Raw genomic sequence first — 23,403 nt, forward strand, 5'->3', positions numbered from 1 at the left:
AAAGACAATGTAATTTAACAAAATATTTATTACTCAACTGTACAAAAGTATAAAAATATAAAATTCCTACAATTTTAACACTACTATTTACAACATATAACTTTACGCTTTATTACTATTGGCAGCTTGAGATTGCCTCAGGTTGCTTAGGGTTGATCCGACTCTCTGAAAAGATAAACAATAATTTTGCTACAGTCTATAAAGGCATACCAATAATGTGTGTGTGACCTTGTTTATTTACTCAAACTTAATAAATATTTTTTTTTCTATTTAAAACACTTAATTAGATTGGACTACTTGTACAGTTGTTCAAGGATTCTTGCTCGCATCACATACCAAGAATGAGTTATGTATACGTACAAGATTTTTTCAAATTCGCTAGATAAGTTACAAGAAGTGAAAGTCCTGTTTTGGGAATGCATGGTTTTTGTTGAATTGTTACAAGATTGAATCCCAGCTCAGCCAGTAATTAGAAGACTGCCTGAAATCACCTGATACAAAGTCTAAAGAAGAATATGATGAACTGTATGGTGTCATTATGTAAGATGAGCAAAATTGGCATAGACAATATACATTATTCCTTGCTGGCTACCTGCGTGACTCCTGCGAGCAGTGCAAGTAGACTGCGCTGCGGCGGGCGGCAATGTTTATTGCCTCCCTCGGCGCAGCACAGGTTAGGGAAGCAGTCCACGCTGGAGGAACACTTCTGCGGGAACAGGTCGTACTGCGGCGGCTTGGTGCACTGCAAGTACTGCTCGAACATGCGCACCGCTGGAATTGGAAAGATTTCAACTGTTACTTAAAATGCGATAGGTAAGTTGAGAGCCTGCCTGCATCGTAATTTGCTATAAGCGCAGGTGTCAACGTATTATGTAAGTATCTATCTATATGTGTATCAATATATTATCTAGATGCCTCAAAGTCACCCATACCCATAGTTACCCATATAAAAGACATCAACGAGTGATTTTTATGCAAGTTATTTATTATGGCTAGCTTTAAAAAAACATATCTAAATGCATGAAATACGAAATGAATTGGCGTCGCAATAAATTATGTATCTAGGTCGAAAGTCTAGTCTAGTCTGGTTTGTCTAACAAGGTTAGCAATGATCGAAGTAATTTCGTAGTCATAAAAAGTACCTATTATTTGGTAACGGCCTTATTACCCGATTGCGCGGGAGCAAAGACAGTGTTATGTTGTTCACACATGGTATCTGTATGTTTGGTCTGACTGTCTGTGTAAAAGGACATTGACCAAAGTTGTATGGAACTTGGTCCAAATATCCACCACCAACGATACCTATTTATCGAAGTAGGTCACTAAATACTGAGTAATAAATACCAAACCGCAGTTATTACTGAGAATTATGGTCTATTTCGGTACATAGGTCTCGTTGGTCGTCGACATTTGGACCACTTTTGGTCAATCTCTTTTGTCCATTCTAAATCCCTCGACTCACCAAACGTTTCAAATAGTTAGGTACCTACTTATCGTCTATTATTACATGACAAAACCCATCCATCAGCGTGGGCAGAACTACGAGTAATCACATTGCTGCGACAACCCTTAGTAATCCCTGATATTCGTCTTAACAGGGATATGATGAACCTTATGGTGATAGAACGGTAAACTCAATGTACCTACTGTACCTAAATTCCCTACGGGGCGTCACATGACATGTATTGCCTACTATTTTGTAGGTAGGTATATATTCTGATATTATAATATTTAAATAGATCCATCAATATTTTAATAGATTGGCTTATTGTATATTTATAACATAATCTATTATTTCTTTTGCTGTTGGTTTTCCGAAGAAAATAAATAAATCAAGTTGGTCTAACTTAGTTCATCTTGCGATGGATATAGCACTTCTATCGTGTGGGTTGTGAGGTGGATTACTAACCCCATCAACTCTGGTGTCAGGGTTATTATTGAGCCGCCATAGGCCCCTGACATGGCTCATGTAACGACCACCTACGTACTTCAGTAAGTAGTAACCGGGACCAACGACTTAGCGTACCTTCTGAATCACGGATCATCTTTCGGACAATCAGGTGATCAGCCTGTAATGTCCTCACCAAACTAGGGATCACAAAATGATTTTTGTGATTTGTCCCCAACGGGATTCGAACCCGGGACCTCCGGATCATGAGCACAACGCTCAACCACTGGACCACGGAGGATATAGCACTGACTACCCCAATTGGGCTATAGTCGTGAGCTTATGAATTTTATGGATCATTATCCCAATACTTACGCCCGTCGATCTGGTTGGCTATGGGTACGAGGTCGAGGCGCGCACGGGCCGTGCGGCAGTAAGACCGCGTGCCGTCGGGGCAGCACACCCGCGGCCAGCAGTCGGCGTCCGTCTTGCAGGATTGCACCTCGAACAACAGCTCCCCGAGCGGCGCGGTCGGGCACTCGCGAGGGATCACGCCGAGCAATGCTATAGGTTTAGAACGATTTTATTAGGTAAGTTTTGAAATTGTATTGTAATCAGTATAAGTTCGACTTATATATAACCAGTCGTGAAACTTTCTGGAATACTAAATTGGTGGATAGAACTCCACTTCGTAAATACGAGGACAAGGTTAAGCTTTTTCGAAAATGGATCGAAAACTTCACAAAAGAATAATTAGGGAAAAAGGAAAGAAGGGGAGGGTTATGTTGAGGTGGAATACCAACCTCATCAACCGTGGAGTAAGATTTAGGTATTATTGAGGCCCTAACATGACTCATATAACGACCACGCGTGCTTATATCAGTAATTAGTAACTGAGACCAACGGCTTAACATGCTTTCTGAAGCACGGATCATCATACTATCGAATGATCAGAATGCAATGCCTAACCAGACCAGGCTCACGAAGATTTTCGTGGTTTATCCCCGTGGGGATTCGAACCTGGGACCTCCGGATCGTGAACCGGACCACGGAGGCCGTTAGAATTATGGAAGTAGGTGTTTCTTACGTTGGTGCGACCGGGGTTTGGAGGTGGGCCGCGGCGCCGGCACGCCCTTCACACAGCGGCGCTCGCAGCAAACTTGATCGGGCCCGCTGGTGACGCGACACTGAGCGTTGTTCTCACAAGGGATCGGGAACAACAGCACCGGAGCGCTCCCGGGCTTCGGACACACCAGCTTCTGCGACTTTCCTGCACTCGAGGACACTTTATTCGACTCGCTGTTCGAGTACTCGTAATCCAACGACTCGCGTGTGCGCGAATAATTAACAGCGGTTATGTCAGTGCCTAAGAACAATTCAATATCAGTGTCGGTGAATAACCTTAGCATGGCGTTTTTTTATCAACAGATGTACCTAATTAGTGCTTTATGACGTTAATTCTATCTGACTATAAGCTGGTACTGCGTTTTTTATCTTTGTAATGTGATGCCTTTAAGCATGTTTAATTACTTAACTATTTAAGCAGCACGTGATTATTTCAGTTAGAAGTACCTAATAAAGACTAATTAAATAAAACACTACTAGTACAGAATTAAGTATCTACTATTTTTTTTAAAACCTAAGGCAACTGGTAGATAAGTAGGTAAATAGATAGATAAAATAAAAAAAACTGTTCACCTGTCTTAGCAGGAGCATTTCTCTGCGCTTGCGTCGCCTGTGTAGATTGGATGATGGGCAGGATCTGCAGGAATGGTCGCGGCGGCTCCGTGGGTCGCTGCGTGGTCGTCGTAGTGGTCGTGGTCGAGCTGGTGGTACTCGGGGTCGTTGTAGTGGTTGTTGTGGTCGTTGTGGTGCTTGTGCTCGTTGTGGTGCTACTTGTGCTTGTGCTTGTGCTACTAGCCTCAGTTACGCTACTCTTCTGCTGGTCGGTTCTACAAAAAACCCGCGAGTTTAATTAACTTCCATAGCTTTTCTTCTGCGCCTGCACATACCTACGACAATACGTCTGAGTAAGTAACTCTAAACTTTCTTACCTTACCATGAGGATAAGATAGAGTTTAGAGGCTTTAGTCTTTTAACGTTTTGTCGCAATTGCGCAGGGTATATTTTCTTTAAAAAATACGCAGGCTTAATAATATATCATGCAAACTTAGTTGCTATAAATATCGTACGTATTACGAAGTAACTTAGTTATATTCCGATGTAGAAACCAGACCACGAGAAAGCGCAATAAGTAGAGTTAAGAGCAAAGTAATAACTACTTTGTAACATAGTTTTGCGAGGTGCATTATGTGTTATATTTTTATTAAGTACTAAGTGCATAAATTCAAGCAGTGTTTTATTCTAAAATTTGCCGTTGACCTTAACCCAGTCTTTAAAAACCAAAGTAACCTTTCACTTTATTGGAATAAAGGAAGTGCATAGCATACCTACTCTAGTTCATAATTAATAATGTATTAGGATCTAATCAACATAATTTTGTAATTTGGGTACGTTATGGGTTAAAGAGTGCATAAGGAACACGAGTCGGTACGCCATTCACTCTTGACATGTTTTACGACACCAAAATATTAGGCAGGTAGGTATGTAACTATGAGTTCATCTTCAAAGCAGGTTAAAATTCAGGCATTGCCTTCAAATTCACATTTTTTTGACATGACTTATTGTAGTGACGTAAGTACTTCGCGGGACAAACGGGGAGCACTGAGGCTCTCACTCGGTACAAAATTTAAGACAACAGGCCTGAGGGTGCCTTGTTGCGCGCGAACCTCGGCTCAGGGCGTTGTCTAAGAGGATAATATTGGACCCACTAGGTCGATTATTTTTTTCAAAAATGTGGTAGAGGGGGGGTCTTGCGGAAATCGACGACCATGCCGGCGGTATCGGGGTTCTAACTCAATTCCACAATAACTAACAGTTGAGTAAAAAGATCACAATTCTGATTTTAGATCAAGACTTCAAAGCCCATTCTAGTCAGTTTCTGTTTCGCCCTAAAATGATAATTATAGGGTGCATACCTGTGTTAGATAGTTACGAATGTTCAATACAATAATGTATTAATTCGTTTATGTTTCTGTTATTTTAATAAGTAACTATGGTTCGAATCAAGCCGTGTTAGGGGCGGTTCAATATTAACACTGATACCAGGGTTGTTAGGTCGTTCACTGACCTATTAACCCACACAAGAGAAGAAGAGGAAACTTTGTACTAATCTTGTTATCTGTCTGTGCTTTATGGAGAAAACACTATTATTATATTCGTATTATTAGTTATGTTTCACGCACGATTGAGTTTCAAACAAAATAAGTTAGTTCAGATGCAATGAGGCTTGAATAACATACTGTTCCTGCTGAGATTACGAGTTGGGTAATCTAATATCACAGTTTATAAGCACGAGTGACTCGCATAGCCTGTTCGACTGGTTTAGTTGACATATATGAGTGAATATGAAATTGCAAGCCCACTTACGGCGTAAACGTTCAACATAATAGTTGCATCGAAATCCTCAATAAGATGTACTCAAAAATCCTTTGCTATTCGCATCAAAAAGGAAGAGAGCACGTAATAATTATCCTTATTATAATGAGCACCAAAATCATTTTTGGAATTGCGGCGAAGGAACACATCGTGAAGAAACTCACATTCCCGAGAAATGCGTTTCGGAAGTGAGTAAATTATCTAATGTAAGTAAGTACAAATATTGTTCATCTCTATGCTACTTAGCGTTTGGTATAGACCAAACCATGGGAGTAGGTATGTCATTTCTGTCAATTTTCGGTTCCACTGAACCCATAGGCAGGTACTTATACCTATTACGGGCGTGAGCTTAATGTATGAGTGTAAATGTAAGAAGGATAAATTACATGAGGTAATAGGAAGTGTGCACGATCGTGACGCCTAATAATTCTTCTCGTTATCTTTCCGAAGTGGATACTAACTACTTAGCTGTTAGGAAGGAAGAATACAATAGGTGCCATAAAACTAAGTATTTACTTACAGTTAAAACTTAAAACCCATATTCAATTTTACTATCCACATGCATCCACATGCACGATGATCTTTCGTTAACTAGACTATCGTGTTTCCACTAATAATATACCTACACCCTAAATCTTTTCTTTTAAGCTTGGTGCACAGAAAACCAGGAAAGCTGGGTTGCGGCTTTATACAGAACCCCGCGATCTGTCCACTTTCCCGGCGCTGTACACACGAAGCTTAAAAGTAGCAAGCAAGTGAAGAAACACTAGACACCCACCGTATAGGTGCGGGCTTGATGCCCTTGGTGCAGTATCCCTTGCAGCAGAGGTGCTGCGTGCCCATGACGCGGCACTCTGCATGCTTCCTGCACGGCAGCGGGAACAGATCCAGCCAGCCGCTCGTCGTGCGCACCGCCGGACACACCACCGACTGCCCTTCCACTGGAAGTATGATAAGTCACGTGAAAAAAATAATCTGGAAGAAGGTAAGTACCTACACTTGAGAAATGCTGGGTATGTTAGAGTTACACAATTGAAGACAATCGCCTATAAAGAAGACATCTAGGCGATACATATTACCGGGTGAGAGCCCTCAGTGCTCCCCATTTGTACCGTCAAGTATTTATACCATTTGCAGCAATTGTATTCTTTCAGATTTTAAGGGTTATAAGGGTTTGAAGTAAAGCTAAGATTTAAATTTCTAATAATATTTCAGACTGTTTCGTAAGCGAGTGTTCCCCGGACTGGGATTTTTTGTAAGTAAGTATGTTCGAATTTGTTTACACGCGTTACTACAGACGGCGCGGCGATTTTAACTAAGTACTATACTACAAACTCACGTAGGTACCTCGGTTCGGAGCTCTGTAAGCATTGAGTTTTGGCTGTAGAAATATCTAAAATTATAACTGGTCTCAAATAACTCACCTCCACCGAATAATGAAACATTAAAAGTCAAAAATCAATCAAACGTCAATCGATTTGAATGCGAATTAATTTTTGTAAGTACATTCTTAAATTGCTTATTTTAGTTTTGGTATTGTTATTGAGCCTGTAGAATTACTACAGTTTAACTTCACAATCACGTTGATAATTTCGTTGCTTATCGCAATTCTTATTGGATACTTTCCACCCTTGGGCGTGCTAGAATTGGTCCTAGTTTTTTCTAAATCAAACCGCCTTTTAATTTAACAACGGTCCATCCATTAGGCCCCACGTCCACCCTACAGCTTATCAAAGACCAACAAAATGGTAATAACAAAAGAAACGGAGTTGCCGGAGTTTGAACAACTGAAGGTGGAACATGAGGTAGACTTGTCCACTGCGACGTTGATGGCGGCGGCTCCGTACCTCGGGAAGTACTGCGAGAGTATAAACAACGAGTTCATGTTATGCCGCTACGAAAACCAAGACCCACGGCCCTGTGTGGAGCTGGGGAAGATTGTCACCAAGTTAGTGTTCAGATTTTGATCGTACCTACCAACCTAATGTAGAGAAATAATTTAAAAAAATCCTACAATGCTGCATGGTAAAAGAAGAACAAAGCATCTCCATCAAAATCACGCAGTAAGGCTCCCTGGAGGAGTTACTCTATTTATTCACCCCCATGGTTACTTCGCCGAATGTATACAATCTTACTACTTATCTACCTACCTGGCTTAGTAGTTAGGTATACTTACTGTATGAGAACTTACTGTGATTAACTTAGATCATTTTCTCGCCCCTAGATGTACGATAGAGTTCTTCAAACGAGTGAAAAAGAATTGTTTGCACGAACACAACCAATACACGAACTGCATAGACAAGAGCTCGGGTAACTACAAGCCGTGGTTTTGTAGGAAGACCCACGCTGTTTACGAGGAGTGTATGCGGGAGAAACTCTGCATCGATTACCCTGGCTTCGGGTACTTTACGAGAGGGAGGATTCATACAAGCAAGTGCACGGACCCGCCGGAGGAACTGTGTCCGTGTGTACCGTCGATGGACGACGAGACACGACACCTACCTGACTGCAAGCCACGCTTGCCGCCGCGGTTCTCTAGCCGGCTGTACTGGATAACCGAGTAGCTTTATACAGCATACAAACACACAAGCTAGCTATACTTAGGCTTTTTTAAAGCTTTTTACTGACAGCTTCAAGTAACGTTACTTTAAGCACTAATGAGAGTCCAGAAAAGTTTGAAATTGACCGTTACTGATTCGATGACTCGACACCAACTCGTCTGGGAATTGAAATGAATCTAAAAATTACATGATTCAAGTCTAATATTTAAAATCGACTGGTATTGTCAACTTTTATAGTGTAACTGTAATATTTTGATAAAATTTGTTCAGAAATAAGTACAATAATTGTAACGAATTGTGTGGATAGTAATTGCCATTATAATAAAATGCCTAGTGACACTTAATTATTGTTTTTCCGGTTGCGTGAACAGTTGTGACACCTTAGCCGCGTAATTGCTTGACTCTTGTACTTTGTAGGTGGGATTTAATGCGACGCCTAAAAGCAGTAGGTCATCATGTACCCACCTATATTAGCTGCGTAGCAAGTTTTATACATGATAGCTTACTATCATACTATCCGGTTACGAAATTATCAAATTAAGTATTTATAACCGACACTCATCGATCCCAATTTTACCTAACATACTTTTACTAACCTAACCCGGCTCGGAAGATAGTGCGCTGCCACTGCCAGTGCGGGTGTAGACAGTGTAACCTGAATTTGTAGCCTATTTTCTTTTTTTATAAAACTCGTAAAAAAGCACATTCCACAGAATTAGGTACTGGATCAAAAAAGACGTAAGGTTAACTATTCATTTGTAAGGTCGATGAAATCACGATGTTTTTTTTGTTATAAAAGTAAGTAAGTAAGTGAAAAGATTTCAAAATTGTCGTAGCGTCACCTTCGTCGCGCTAGAGACAACAATGGGCCTTCACCTACAAACTGTACAGATTGTCTGAGACTGTCTGAGAGGATTATGTTGGAGAGAAGCCGCCCGAAGTGGGTCGGCAGTGATAACGCTCATGGAAGGAAACGCGGCGACTCTACCGTCTGGGAATCCACTTTACACTACTTACCTACTTACGAAGAATCTTTCTAATGTCTCGTTCTTAAATATAATTGTTAAGTACTTACTTAATTAAAAGATACCATTTGCAGATACTTACTCTGAATAGGTACCGCTGAATCTTAAATTTTCAACCATTAAATTTAAATTTAAGGCATCCATAAAGATTCACTCTTCTGATTGATACCAAAGAAAAAACATTTTTTACAATATTAATGTGATTAAAGTAAAACGATTCTGATTCATAAGTTGTTAGGTATTTGAACTTGTTAGCTCAGTTCGCCTCCGGCCGCTTACAAAAGACATCAACGCGCGCCCCGCGGTGGTGAAGTATTCTGATATCATCAAATAAGTGATATAAGTTCGTAAGTAATTGCGCTGGTTGTTATCTAATGTACGTAACATGTTATTTTACACGCGTGTTAATTGTAATAAGGTTGCTCTGTTCTTTACCTACAACTTTTAACACGTCAAAGAGTTGAGTAGGTATACAGTAAGTATGCCAGTTTCAATTTGGTGACCTGTTTACTCATTTTACATTTAAAATTCGAAGGACCAAGGATTCGAAAATTTAATAATACATCTTCAAACATTTAAATTAGTAGCGAAAGTGAATTGGAAGGGGATGTCCTGTTTATTTACTGTTTAAAAATAAATGTTTCCCAGACCAAGAGGCGTATATCCGTTTATAATTAGCTGATAATGGTCTATCATTAATTTGGATGTTATTATAAAAAATGTACTTACTTACTTCAAAATAGATCAAGTGCCTAATAAGTTGAATAAATAAAGTTGTCTGCAGCGTAGAGGATCCTATCTAGTAAAGTATTTTTGCTCAGGGAAAGTTTCGGTATTCTATATATGTAGGCTGATGTCAAATGTGATGATGTCATTAATTGGAAGATAATATTATACTGTCACACATCAATCACTCGTTTATATTAGCCAGCTGGGCACATACACAATCTGGCTTAACCACATGTGTATTAGAATTCTAAATATAAATTGCTATAATAATTCTAAATATAAAATGCCATAATAAAGTTCAACAACGCGTACTCATCGTCAAACCTAAAACCACAATCATAATTTATACCAAAAATGAACTCTCGATTCAACATCAGAGCATAAAACGTGTCAATTTGCAACGCTGCGGTTGGAGACGTTGATATAGTCGTGAGATGAATGAAATGAGTCTGTTGTTGTGAAGGTCGGGAGAAATTCCGACAACTGGGTTAACCATCGCTTTAGACGTGTGGTAACTCTACATCTGTGCGCTGGATTATGAAAATGAAATCATACTTTTTAAGTAAGTACCTTAAATTCATGTTTGGATTATCAGTGATATCACGTGGTTTCCTGGATTAGTCCGCGGTCAACGGCAATACGGCAACGATAGTAGTCAGTAGGTGCATAATTATACACCTCTGCCCCCCACTCCTTCAGGGGTACAAGCATGATGTTAAGTTATAATACCTTGTGTCAGTTTAGGTACTTAAGTATATTTATCAGGCCTTTTATGCTGCGAAAGTATTGCTTATCGGTTGCTTTATTTTACTTAAGTATATCATAATCTCCATGGCGTTATCCGGTTTTCACGGGGATCGCTTACTTAACCTGGATTTCATAGATCCGGTTACTTACAGAAGCGACTGCCTGTCTGGCCTTCCAACCCGCGAAGGGAATACCAACCCAATACCGGTTAGGCCCATATGTACCTACCTCCGAAACAAATTTCTCGGAAATATGGGTTTCTATGTTTTATCTTCCACGTTTAATTAAAATTTTGTAATGATCCGCTTGTCTTTATCTCGCCACAGGCTTACTGCCTGTTGCATACAACAAATTTCTCGTAACTAGTTGCTTCATCGAGGAAAATATATGTGAATTTAAATGAATCGTGAGATGAAGAAATCTTAAAGTAAGTGTATCGTTTGTCTTGTTTCTCTTGTTTGAGTAATAGCAATTCCTATCTGTCCTTGTGTTGTTCATTGAAAATATATGCATTGTTACACTGTTTCTGACGTGGCTTATTGTATGTTTGCTTCAGGTAGTATTTAACTAAGTACCTGATTGGCAGGACAAATGCGACCCGGTATAAAGCTTGTAAGACAAGAGGCCTCAGAATGGTTGGGCGGTAAACTTCAGCTTAGGGCACGCCTGCCTGCGCGTCTTCTGAGGGATTTAGGTATGTTTAAGAGAACAGGCTCCAAGTGGGCGTTGAGTGAAGGTAAACGTCAACCACGCCGACGCGGTCGTTACCAGGGTCCTGATGTGAGTTGAACAAACACAAATGTAATGACTGTAAAAACTTATTAGTTACACACTAATAAATGCATTTATGTAACATTCACAAATACTTACGTTACATTTGCCACCTAGATTAAGATTTCACCTTGTGCTTAATCTATTAGCAGAGCGGTCACTACGAATGCTTTAGTACAACGAATAGTTTGCGAAATCTGAAATACTTAATAGATAATGCTTCACAGCACCTATTAGCCTTACAATTTTAGCGAGACAACCTTGGTGTCTTATGACCCTAATTTTATTAATATTACTTAGTGCATTTTTGCGATTTATTACGCTTAATTATTAAATACTTAAACACTCCATGAACTGCAGTCCTGGTGTGACCGTTAAGACCTGGGTCCCTGCGCTTGCGGATTGTATTAGATGACTTATGGCTCTGTCTACCCTGATAGGGACACGGGCGAGACTATATGTATACATGCATTTAAAGATGCCTGAAGAGTTTGTATAATTTGATGAAATTATCATTTAAGTATGTTAAAGTGTGGCGCGACCCCCACGAGTCGCGGTGCGCGGGTTAAAGGTGTCGTGTTATAACGATGGCCTTGAAGACATTATAAACTTGTGAAAGGCAGAACGTTGACCTGCGGCGACCGACTGCACAAATTAATCGAATTAACAACTGGCAAATAACTCTCGGATGCTGCAATTTTCAACGAAAAAACCCGATAAACCTACTTTTGAGTGAATGATTCATACTCGTACACATAATAATAGTAACACATTCTAGTGCGATCGAATTAAAGTTGAAAATAATAACGTAGGTACGGTTAATGTTATTATGCAATTCAACTGTCGACCGGTTAGTTACATGGTGACCTGTTACATGCCCGACGGGGGGCTTGGAATGGATGTAGTTACAAGTACGTACGTACTAGTTATTTAATGACAGGATCTTTTGCGTGACAATACAGTGCCGTACAAATATCCCCGGGCAAATATTTCGGCCTCATATCCGGTTAAAGTAGGTCTATGTCGTGTAAACAAACGAAAACGCCGAAAACCTTGAACGTTTTATGAAAATTCCATATCATTCCAGAATTCATCACGTACCCAGCAAGTTTTATAATACAACGATCTCAACCGGATTTACTTATTTTATTATTTCATATTAATTTAAGTTCTGTTTTTAATTTGATTAATAAATAGTTTGTAAAAAAAAGTGATTTAAATAATTTATGTTCCCACACTACCACACAATACAAACTTACGACTTATTTAACAACGTTGGGTTAGGTTGTGGTCATTCATAAAGGCCTTATTACCCATATTACGCGATTAATCGGGCACGATGTATTGCGTTTCACCACCCGATCCTTATAAATAGGTACCTACTTAGGTACTGCTGCGCTATTAATCGCGTACTCATTCAACTTAGGTCTCCTCGCATCATTCATGAAATCACTTTTAAAGGTAACTGCTAATACACAGATATAACATACAGAATTCGAATAATACCTATAAGTAGGTACCTATATCTACTTTCGCAATTTCAAAATCGACGACTGTACAAGTGAGTACAATACAATACAAATACACTTTATTGCACCAAAATAAAAAAAGAAATAATTACAAAAAGAATCTTACATGTACATGCAAGACCACGACAGTAAAATTTTTGGGTAAAAATCTAAACTACTTGTGTAAAAACTAGCGAAAGAGGTTATCACCTACTTACTTATTACTTCGACAGTACTTATGTAAGACTTTCATGCTGAATACTATTTATTCTTCAGCATGCTGCTCTATCAATAATCAATAATTTTCTATTGCACAAAAACGTAAACACAGGACCAGTGGTGGCCTTAGCAAAATACTAGGTGGTGCGGACCTCAAAGTGGCGCCCCTCAAAATATAGATTTGGGGCTGCTGGCCAGGGTGGACCACTCTTGTTGATCTTGGCGCCCATTTTTCGGCGCCCGGTGCGGTCGCACCGTTCGCACCGCCGCCGTAGGGCCGCCACTGCGCAGGACATGTACAGACGAGGCTGCTCTACTTACCTTACACAGTACATTATTGGCAACTTCTACTAGATCTTGATAATAAAGACACTGTGCATTCACTTTTCTACATATCTTTTATTTTTGACGTGACTTATTGTTGATTTACCACAAACGGCATTAACTACTTGGCCAGACAATAAATGGGGGCGCTGAGGGATCTCACCCAGGACTACATTTAAGACAACAGGACTGAGGGTGCCCAGTTGGGCGCGAACCACGGCTCAGGGCGGGACATGGCGTCGTCGGAAAGAATTAATCGACCCTATAGTGGATCGATAGCAATAAGCGCTGAGTGATGGAAATCGTCTACCACGTCGGCGGGGTTAGTATCGGGGTCTGAAGGGTTTGTTGTCGCGAGCTGATTGGCCGCCATGGGGGCTAGACTAGAGTAATCGAGTCTTCAGGGTCATATAGAATGGACACAAGACACACACAAGTCTAGCAGAAACAATTCATAAAAGTTCTTCAGCAGCGTAACAAAAGAAACATGAAATTAGTTTTATTGTATAAATGTTGAACATTGCGCGCACGTCTTTTGTGCAGCGCATTTGCGGCTGCCTACTAGACTTCGAATAATAATGACGAGATGACGAAGCATTGTAAAAGTAGGTCCCATTTAATATAACTAAATTACTTATGTTACGTACGTAGGTATCTATAATTATTGTTTCGTGTGCACCTGGAAATAAAGATATTTTGTTTTTTTCGATATATGACATGAATTTTGCCACTAATTTTATAAATAGGTACCTAATACGTACTCATTATAAATTAGGTACTTATGTTATTGTTCTAAGTAAGTATTTAGTTAGGTTACCGAATGTCAGTTCACATACTTGCGGACTAAGTAGCGGGCAATCATATCATGAGTTGGGTGCTCTAAGTATAATTATATCAAACTTACTAAAGAAGTAACACAAATAATATAGGTACCTATATTTACTTTCACAATTTCAAAATCGACTGTACCTACATACAAAACCACAACGTTGAAATTTTCGGGTAAAAAACTAAAATACTTGTGTAAAAACGAGCGAAGGAGGTTATCACCTTCTAACATATGTACTTACTTCTATAGTGTGCATATCGTATCAATAATATTCGTTTTTTTGTAACTAAAAACTGTTGCACTTTAAATTACCACATAGAGTATAAAATACCTAATTACTCGACAAAAAGTACCAATTATAAGCGATTAGTGTAATCAGTCCTACTTCCATGGAAAATTGTGGTTTTCTTTTTATTTATAGTCATTGATACCTTGTTACAGCAAGGTTGGAGGCGTGCGGCTTAGTCAGTGGCGGCCCTAGCAAAATATGTACGTGGTGCGAGACCTCATAGTGGCACCCCTCAGCCCATTAAATACAAAATGTATCGATTAGTTTACGGCCACCCGGTATGAGTGTCAATGTGGCCGCAATCTAACCCGATGAACTTAGTTTGCCGCCAGGGTGAACCAGTCTTGGTTGATTTTGCCCCAAATTCGGCGCCCGGTCCGGTGGCACACCCCGCACCGCCCTAGGGCCGCAGTTACCTACATTTAATACTTCCTTACCTATATTAATTTTATACTATTTTGTTTATGAGATAGGTACGGTAAGTCCAAAAAGCCTTATCTATTTTATTATCTCTATTGTTGGTCGAGTTGCTTGTGTCGAAAAATAATGGATCGCATTTTTAAATTGCGAGATCTACCGATAGCATCTAGTTTAGAGAAGTTACAACATTTTCTTCGTAAAATCGCGCGATTAGATTGCTTCAGATTTTTATACTAAATTCCCGCGAAACGCATTGCAAGGCATTATTTTCTTTTACTTACTTACTATTAAAACTAAATTAGACAATAATACAAAACAACCATAAAACTTACCGGAATATAATAAACCGCACGTAAACACAAACAACGGTAGAACTGTTTTCAAATGCATCTTGAGTACTTAAGGACGCAACTGTCTATCGAAAAATTGATAACCCGTAAAATTTTATATGTATTATTTACGATTGTTATTATTATTATTATTGTAGTCACATTGGATCACGGGTGATGGCACTGGGGAGGTAAGCAGCGCTGCGAGAGTCCGGCGAGCACTGACGCTGCAGCTGCGAGCGGCGCCGGCGCAGCACCGACCGTTGCATAAGTACGCGCCACAGATTAACATTTTGGCGGACACCAATACTTTCGCTACACTTAGCTCCAATGATCATTACTGAATGCCGAATGTCCCCTTCTAGCTGTCAGACCACTAATCAAAGCAATAGACTCATTTGGCTCGAGACAAAAATAGCAACGTCCGAATGTAGGTCACGTCAAATATTATCATAATCAGTTCGATCACTACTCCATGTTTTCGACATGAGACCGTTTTCCGGACATTCACTTATTATATCAGCCGTTAGCTGTCAGTAGTTACGGCGTAGGTTTATTAGGCACTAGCTTTCTGTCCGCGACTCCGTCTGTGTGGACTTTGATTACCAAATATAACCCTTAGGGATAATGTATCATTCTATTGGAGAAAGAATTTTCAAAATCGGTTCAGTACAACCAAATTCACAAAGTAACAAACATCATCTTTGCCTGTAAAAATTATATAATACTTATAAGACCGTAGCCGTTAGAGGAGCTTTACGTCTGAACTTTTATGGTATATTATTCAGTTCATTTTCCACAGTACCTACTGATCATCAGCTAAAGTATTTCTGCATTGCGGGTAAAAGAACCATCGTCATCATCAATCTATTCTCTGGCCTTTTTATCATTTCTTATCTCTTTGCCTCTTATAAAAACGTGAACTAAGTATTCGAGTCTAAACAATTTCGTAGGCAAAGGAAAAAGTTCATTTTAAATTTCGCGCGTTTTTGTAGTGCGTTTGTTCGACTCGCTCGCTATGTTCAATAATAAACGATTATTATAAAAAAAGAAAGATAGCACATCATTTGTCCGCGGAAATCTATGTTGTTCTATGTTTGTATTTTATTGACGCGCATTTCAAAACACAAAACCTTTGATACAGGCCAAAAAAATTCTCAATAAAAAGTAGCCTAAAGGTCTCTGTAACCAGACCAAAAAATTAAAAAAAAAATTCTCTCAATAAAAAAAACACTGTCATTTGCAGTGTTGCCGATCTGTGGGGAATTCCCCAAACTGCGGGGAAAGCAAAGCTGATTGGGGAATGTGTGGGGAGAGCTTCAATTCGGGGAAAATGCGGGGATTTTAAGTATGAACACAAATACGCGATATTTAACATCAAATTTCTGCTAGTCTTGATTGATTTCCCTGATAGCCTTTTATTCCGTAAGTTGAACTTCTCAGAATTCGACTTGAACGTGAATGATACTGCCGATATTTACTGGAGCAAAGTATTTAAATTAAAAAAATAAAATACGTAATAAGTCTACTGCTTGTATTACCGTTCTCTAACGCATCTGTAGAGCGCAAGTTTAGTGTTTTAAAAAATCTAAAGACAGAAAATAGAAACAAACTTAACACCGACACAGTGGTAGCTTTGATGGCTACTCGAGAGGGAATAAAGAGAGAAGGGGGCAGTTTAAAATTTAATCCGAGTTCTAAAATGTTGCACAAAAAAGTTTGGCGCGAAAAAAATGTGTAGTTTTTTTAAATTTTTGTCATCTTTTAATAAATAAAAAATAAACTTAAAAGAACGGCCGCCCAGAAAAAGCATTTCTGACTGGTTGATTCAATAAACAATGTAACTTTGGATGCATGTATTTGTATTTGCCGTTGGTATTTGCTCTTCAACGTAACGAAAAATATAATTAGAAAATATAGATATTAAAAAGAACTTTACAGTGAATGTGACACTAGTGATATCTGACATACGTCAGAAATGCATTCTCACAGAGACCGAACTTTACCTAGGTCTCAGAACAATAACTAAAGCATAGAAGGAAGGCTAAAATAAGAATTCAGAAACTATAAACCGGCTCTCTTCTAGCTTACGACACAAACTATGAGTGAGAAAAGGACAAATGATTCGCTCTTTGCTTCATTTTTTCCGAGGTTGTCACAACATGAAATGTCATTTGGACCTATTGGACTCATTTTAACTCGGCCAAATACATAGTAACATACATAAGAAGATTTTACTTATATTTACCGAACTATTTGACACGGTCGCGTCAACTGTGTTTACGAGTGTCTTGTGTTCAGATTGTTTTAAGTGATAATTTAACAATATTTTTCCAAATAAATGGAAAAAAACTTTTATTTATATCAAATAATTGAGTGTCTCGACTGTGTGACATTATGTCTTGTGTGGTATGGGGCTGCAGCTCACATTCAGGAAGAAAAGAAAATAGCCAACAACTTCTGACGTTTCATCGGTAAGTTTTTTGTAATTTTCTAGTGAAATGTGAACTGCTGAACAATTTTAGGAAAGTAATATGTTTTGCTGAATAGATTTGTAGCATAAAATATTTGAGATATCCATTATATTATACGTTTCATCGATGAATACGGAATTGATTTGAGGTTATGTTGATTGTCCATAGTGATGTACTAAAATTATCGATACTTTTAATTTTTAGATTTCCTGTAGACGATAACAAAGAGAAAGAATGGATAATTCGCATTAATAGACGAAATTGGATTCCAAATAAGTACAGCCGTATTTGCTCGAAACATTTTACTGCGGATTCATTTATGTGTGTTCCTAATTCAAAGTGGAGGCGTCTTCGAGACGATGCTATTCCTACATTGAACATTATAGATCAGACAGATGAAATGGTGTTTAAATTTAAATTTCAGCCTAGCCTGCATCATCTCACTGCTGGATAGATAATAATAATAATAATAAATAATAATAATAAATAAATTTATTTCCAAACCACAAAAAATAAATTACAAAGAAACTTAACTTATCTAATAGGTACAAGCTATTTTTTTGTGGATGGCTGATGCCTAAACTAAGTAAACTTGTAATATAGGACATCAGGCCTTCCCCCGGAATTTACAACTTTAACAACTTAAAGATTACTTTGACAATTTACACAAAAAATAAAAATAAGTAAGTAAAACAATAATAATGTGGAATGGTGTGAAAGTAACATGTGTGGAGTGTGTGTGTGTATGTGTGTGTGTGTCTATGTGTGTGTGTGTGTGTGTGTGTGTGTGTGTGTGTGTGTGTGTGTGTGTGTGTGTGAGTGAGTGAGTGATCACGCATTTAAAACTATATTTATGGGCCTCAACAATATTAAGATAACATAACATAAATAGATAAGATATTTGTATCATGTTATCACAACACGTTTATACTATCTATCATTCAACTACATATTATTATGTACTTAATAAACTTAGTATATATACTAAGTCTGTAGTTGTTTTATGTCTAAACAATTATGAATTGTACACGTTTTATATAAGTAAATTATTATTATCTTTGATTTCAGATATTAAATCCAAAAGTGTCGACTGGATTTACATGAAAAGGTATATCAAATAATTTTCTTTTTTTATATTTTTAACATGATATACATATATAGAGTGTATAATTCAACCAGCTGCACAATGCACTTAAATCAGATATATTTTACTTTTATTTTTATAGATTATTTTGTACATATACTATTTTAACATTATTATTAAACTTTATTTCAGTCAGTTCAAGAAGACGAGATGAAAAATTTAAAAGAAAAGCTGAACAAGTCCCGCCTCAAGATCAAACGACTTAATGAAAAAAAAAAAAACAATGTGACAGGGTGTCACAAAGACAGTTTCTAAGCAAATTGACACTGTTTAGAAATTAATAAATTTGTATTTATTGTAAATATAATGTACATAATTAATAACGTGTGAAATAAATACTTGCTAATGAACAGATTTACGATCTAATTTATATTTCATTTTACCTCCTTTTCTTATTTACTCCTACTCCAACACTCCAGGTTGATACGAACTGCGCCCAATAAAGAATGTAATGAATGTTATAGATTTGTGTAAGCGACTTAGATAAATCTTGACTAAACCTTCCTTTACAAATACAAATATACTTTATTGCACACAACATACAATACTTACAAGTTTTGCACGAAAGATACAGTACACCACCTACCTACCTTTTGCTTTCCCTTTCTGTTCTCTTATGAATACTTGTATGCCGTATTTTTTTAAGTATAATGCTATATCTAGTAGGTACGAGTATGGTAATCCTAGTATTGAAACAGCTTGTAGCCCTAGTAAAGACCGCCATTTTATGTTTACAGAGTGGCACGTTTTTTCTGTAGGTATTTCCAGTCCATACTCTTTTCTATGTCTATGGCGTGACCCCATCGGGTCTCTTACCGTCTGTGCGGCTTAGACCCGGCGGCGGCGGTTCCAATTTGCACGGCACGTCGATCGACACCAGTGCACGGCGGATGACATCATAAATAAATTCGAATATTACAAAATACTTACCGATGAAACGATAACAGTTGGCTATTTTCTTTCCTTCCTGAATGTGAGCTGCAGCTCCAAACTAATATAAACCAGACAATATAATCCAAAAATGGTTAGATACTTACCTATCAGAGACAGAGTCTCCTTTCATCAAGAAGAAGATAATTGCATCCTACAAAAAGAAATCTTGTAAAAAAAATTTATCGACATTAATTGTAAGTAAATTTAATTTTATCGACATATTACTAAAGTGAAACCCAACACTAGGCAATGAAAAACTTGTGACAACCTACGAAATTACGAAACAATTTTTGTATATGCGTCTTTGTCTAACATTACGCCGGTTCCGTAAGATAAAGTAGAGCAGAATTATAGAGTTCTGTTGCTATTTTAGCCTTCCTTCTATGCTTTAGTTATTGTTCTGAGACCTAGGTACATTTTTGGTTGTTTTATTTCTGTGGGGAATATGTGGGGAATTATCATTTTTCTTTCCCCAAACGTGGGGAATTTCGACAATGCGTTTGGGGATTTTAGCAAATTACTGTCGGCAACACTGGTCATTTGATAAAAAGTGTTGTGTTGCGGTTGCGGTAAGACCGAGAAGAGTAGTTTGCGAACTTCATGTTTTTTGTATATGTTCAGATAATTAGAGTTAATTAAGTAATAAGAGAACTTTTTCAAAAATGCCTAAACAGCATGAAAAGCCGAGAGTATTATTGGAAGAATTCCGTGTAAAGGTATATAAACGAAAATTAATAATAAATATTTTCATTTTTATCTTTATATTTATTACTTATTATTTATTACTGTAGTTGTAATAATATTACTGTAATATCTTCAAAAACAAATATTTTAGCACGTTCTAAAACTATAATGATAAAGTAAACAATCACCACATGATATAACCTATAAAATGTACTTTTTTATTGTTTCCTCGGATGGGGTTATTGGACTCGAATCCTGATCATTTGTTTATTTAGTTTAGGCGTATTTTTATAACTTAAAGATTTTTTAAGCTGTATTTTACATCATTACTATGTTTAATTCCTACAGAATGCACCAGAAGATTATGGCATGGCTGACGAGAAATGGAACTTCAAGAAATTCATCAAGAACTTCCGCATAGTTATTGTTCGTATGGATAACTTTGAGATGGAATTTGATTTAATTGGTATACAGCCGGCCTTTGCAAATGCTTTTCGAAGACTGATGTTAAGTGAGGTGCCTAGCATGGCTATAGAGAAAGTTATGATAAAGAATAACACTTCAATAATACAGGATGAAGTACTAGCCCACAGATTAGGCCTTATTCCATTAAAGGCTGATCCCAGATTATTTGAATATAGACCTGAAGGTAACTAAATAACAAGTACTTTAATATCCATTATTTATTATTGACATCATTGCTATAACAGATTTCTTTATAGATGCTACGGAAGGGTCAGAATTCAACACATTAGAATACACATTAAAAGTCAAGTGCACCACTAACAAATCACAGCCGAAGGATTCTTACAGAGCTGAAGACTTGTATGAAAACCACAGTGGTATGTTTAAGCTTTATACATATTTTACATTCAATTTATAGTCAGAGTCAAAATAAGATTCATAATTCTCCATCCTGTTTATTCCTGGGTATGTTGTAGTAGTAAAGTCACTTTTTATATTTGATAGATTGGTAATTTTCATTATGCATATTTATGAAGATCCCAATACCAAAATTGCTGCAAGGTGTCTTATGTAGCAGGCAGTGCTACCTAAATAGAGAATGAATGTTAATTATATATGTGCATTACCACAATGGCAGATCCAGGAGAGGTCATAGGGGGTCATGACCCCCCTCTGTGCGACAGCTTGGGTTAGATTAGGTTAGAAGGTACTATGGAGATAGTCTGTCTGCTACCTGGTGACCCCCTGACGCAAAAGCTGGATCTGCTCCTGCATTATCATAACATGTTTCTTCTAATTCCAGTATACTCCTCTCAAATCAAGTGGCACCCTATCCAAAACCAAGCCACAGTGTACAAAGAAGCAGATGTTGGACCTGTACATGGAGATATACTGATATCAAAAATGAGACCTGGGCATGAGCTGGATCTCCATCTCGTAGCTGTCAAGGGTATAGGCAAAGACCATGCCAAATTCTCCCCTGTTGGTCAGTATCCAGGTTTTACTGACCCACCATTGATGACCCATCCTTATTATGTGCTATATTAGCAGGCATAGAGTACACTCTTGTGTGCATATTCACTGTCCTACATACTAAATATTGGCATATTTTATACCTTTTTTTTATTTTAGCAACTGCCTCATACCGCCTACTGCCAGATGTACAATTAACACGTGAAGTACGCGATACTGAAGCTACTCTTCTGCAGAGTTGTTTCTCTCCGGGCGTAATTGGAATTGATTCCAAGGGTTGTGCCTTTGTAAAAGATGCAAGATATGATACCTGCAGTAGAAATGTCTTCAGATACGACGAAATTAAAGAAGCAGTTGTGTTGAGTAGGATACGCGATCATTTCATTTGTAAGTATGAAAATATAAGATTGTTTTTACTATTTTACTTCAATTTTTTTACCAAATTCTTATTTTTCAGTTAATGTGGAGTCTGTTGGAGCTTTGCCGCCTCAAGTTATATTTGTTGAAGCTGTAAAAATATTGAGAGATAAGTGTAAATCATTACTTGAAGAATTAAATACATTTTAAGTTTGGTTTTAATAATTTGTATTATATTTTCCTATAATTTATCTTAATATTCCCATAAAAGGATTTTTTGTTTTTGGAGAAGACACGCTACATTGTATTCGAGATTTTAGTGAGTTTTTATAGTACCTCACTTGACGTTTAAAAGTGGACTTATGTTTAGCAAGTCTTTGCATCAGTGTTGCCAACTTAGTGGATTTTCCACTAGATCTGGTGGTTTAGACATGTGGTTCGGCGAAAAAATATTAGTTTTAGTGGCTAGTGGATTTTTTAGTGGATTAGAGTCCTTTCAGTTAGCGGTAAGTGACGAATTTAACCACTAACACAACCGAATATGGTTTATGAGTTACTTGAGCGAAAGAACCAATATAAAGTTTATTTATTAGTAATACATACAATTAGTTTCATATTGAGTTAGATCAAGATGCCTAAGCCACAGTGCACCCAAAAGTTTCGTGATTGTTGGTTACGTGACCCAGTTTTAAAGGATTGGTTGCAAATAGTCGAAAGCACTGGTGGTCCAGTTGCTAAGTGCAAATTATTTCGTACATTATTAAAGAGTCATTATTAATAATAATTGAATAATTTACCCTGTCTCTACCTACGACGCGGCGCTAAAGAGGGGGAGAAAACATCCCACGATCTGACTGCACTGATTCGTCTTTGGGTTATCTAGTGAAATTCTGGTGGTTTGAAAGACCGCTCAGTTTTAGTGGTTTCTGGTGGTTTGCACGGCCGCATTTGGTGGGCTGGTAAAAATAAAGTTGGCAACACTGCTTTGCATTTTCAGTTTTTTTTTATATAGATAGACCAAAAACAACAACAAAAAAAATAAAGAAAGGAAAGTGGTCATTGACGGTAATTTTTCGTGAATTTGTAAAATTCCTGTTCGTTTTGCTGTGAAGTCGATTCATCACTACATTAAACGTTTGTCGTGAATATGGGGAGCTTAGATAAAGGTGTACTTACTGGATTTATTTGTAGATTATGTTCTGGAATGCACAGAGTTGTTCTCCATATTTACGGAGAA

At 37.8% G+C, this 23,403-nt stretch overlaps 3 protein-coding genes across 5 annotated transcripts; 2 read left to right on the forward strand and 1 right to left on the reverse strand.

Moving 5' to 3' along the window:
* Positions 1-16: 16 nt before the first annotated feature.
* Positions 17-15,301, reverse strand: LOC126375029 (mucin-5AC). Of its 2 annotated transcripts, none has more exons than XM_050021871.1 (7): positions 15,141-15,301; positions 6,165-6,327; positions 3,587-3,840; positions 2,976-3,158; positions 2,264-2,452; positions 593-771; positions 17-165 (listed from the first exon to the last, which is right to left on the reverse strand). In XM_050021871.1, exons 1-7 carry the CDS (start codon positions 15,196-15,198, stop codon positions 103-105), a joined length of 1,089 nt encoding a protein of 362 aa, XP_049877828.1. In that variant the 5' UTR covers positions 15,199-15,301; the 3' UTR covers positions 17-102. The 2 variants fall into 2 exon arrangements, with proteins under 2 accessions (XP_049877828.1, XP_049877827.1); XM_050021870.1 differs by having other exon boundaries at positions 2,976-3,254.
* LOC126375031 (NADH dehydrogenase [ubiquinone] 1 alpha subcomplex subunit 8-like) lies at positions 6,652-8,291 on the forward strand. The gene is made up of 2 exons (XM_050021874.1): positions 6,652-7,334; positions 7,611-8,291. The coding sequence occupies exons 1-2, from the start codon at positions 7,132-7,134 to the stop codon at positions 7,948-7,950; spliced, it is 543 nt and encodes a 180-aa protein (XP_049877831.1). The 5' UTR covers positions 6,652-7,131; the 3' UTR covers positions 7,951-8,291.
* On the forward strand, positions 15,294-22,391 carry LOC126375030 (DNA-directed RNA polymerases I and III subunit RPAC1). Of its 2 annotated transcripts, none has more exons than XM_050021873.1 (6): positions 15,294-15,408; positions 20,721-21,021; positions 21,095-21,214; positions 21,640-21,822; positions 21,969-22,196; positions 22,267-22,391. In XM_050021873.1, the coding sequence occupies exons 2-6, from the start codon at positions 20,742-20,744 to the stop codon at positions 22,374-22,376; spliced, it is 921 nt and encodes a 306-aa protein (XP_049877830.1). In that variant the 5' UTR covers positions 15,294-15,408; positions 20,721-20,741; the 3' UTR covers positions 22,377-22,391. The 2 variants fall into 2 exon arrangements, with proteins under 2 accessions (XP_049877830.1, XP_049877829.1); XM_050021872.1 differs by lacking the exon at positions 15,294-15,408 and adding an exon at positions 20,258-20,404.
* The last annotated feature ends 1,012 nt before the right edge of the window (positions 22,392-23,403 follow it).

This window comes from Pectinophora gossypiella, chromosome 18, assembly GCF_024362695.1.
Source record: "Pectinophora gossypiella chromosome 18, ilPecGoss1.1, whole genome shotgun sequence".
NCBI classification, from domain to species: Eukaryota; Metazoa; Arthropoda; class Insecta; order Lepidoptera; family Gelechiidae; genus Pectinophora; species Pectinophora gossypiella.

Excerpts from the sequence above, each read along its gene's own strand:
- LOC126375031 (XM_050021874.1), top strand. The coding sequence starts at position 7,132 with ATGGTAATAACAAAAGAAACGGAGTTGCCGGAGTTTGAACAACTGAAG. Across the intron at positions 7,335-7,610 it reads CTGGGGAAGATTGTCACCAA|ATGTACGATAGAGTTCTTCA; the intron begins GTTAGTGTTCAG and ends TCTCGCCCCTAG.
- LOC126375029 (XM_050021870.1), bottom strand. The coding sequence starts at position 15,198 with ATGCATTTGAAAACAGTTCTACCGTTGTTTGTGTTTACGTGCGGTTTA. Across the intron at positions 3,841-6,164 it reads ATCAAGCCCGCACCTATACG|AACCGACCAGCAGAAGAGTA; the intron begins GTGGGTGTCTAG and ends GGTTTTTTGTAG. Across the intron at positions 2,453-2,975 it reads CAAACCCCGGTCGCACCAAC|CATTGCTCGGCGTGATCCCT; the intron begins GTAAGAAACACC and ends CTAAACCTATAG.
- LOC126375030 (XM_050021872.1), top strand. The coding sequence starts at position 20,351 with ATGCCTAAACAGCATGAAAAGCCGAGAGTATTATTGGAAGAATTCCGT. Across the intron at positions 20,405-20,720 it reads TGGAAGAATTCCGTGTAAAG|AATGCACCAGAAGATTATGG; the intron begins GTATATAAACGA and ends TAATTCCTACAG. Across the intron at positions 22,197-22,266 it reads GATACGCGATCATTTCATTT|TTAATGTGGAGTCTGTTGGA; the intron begins GTAAGTATGAAA and ends CTTATTTTTCAG.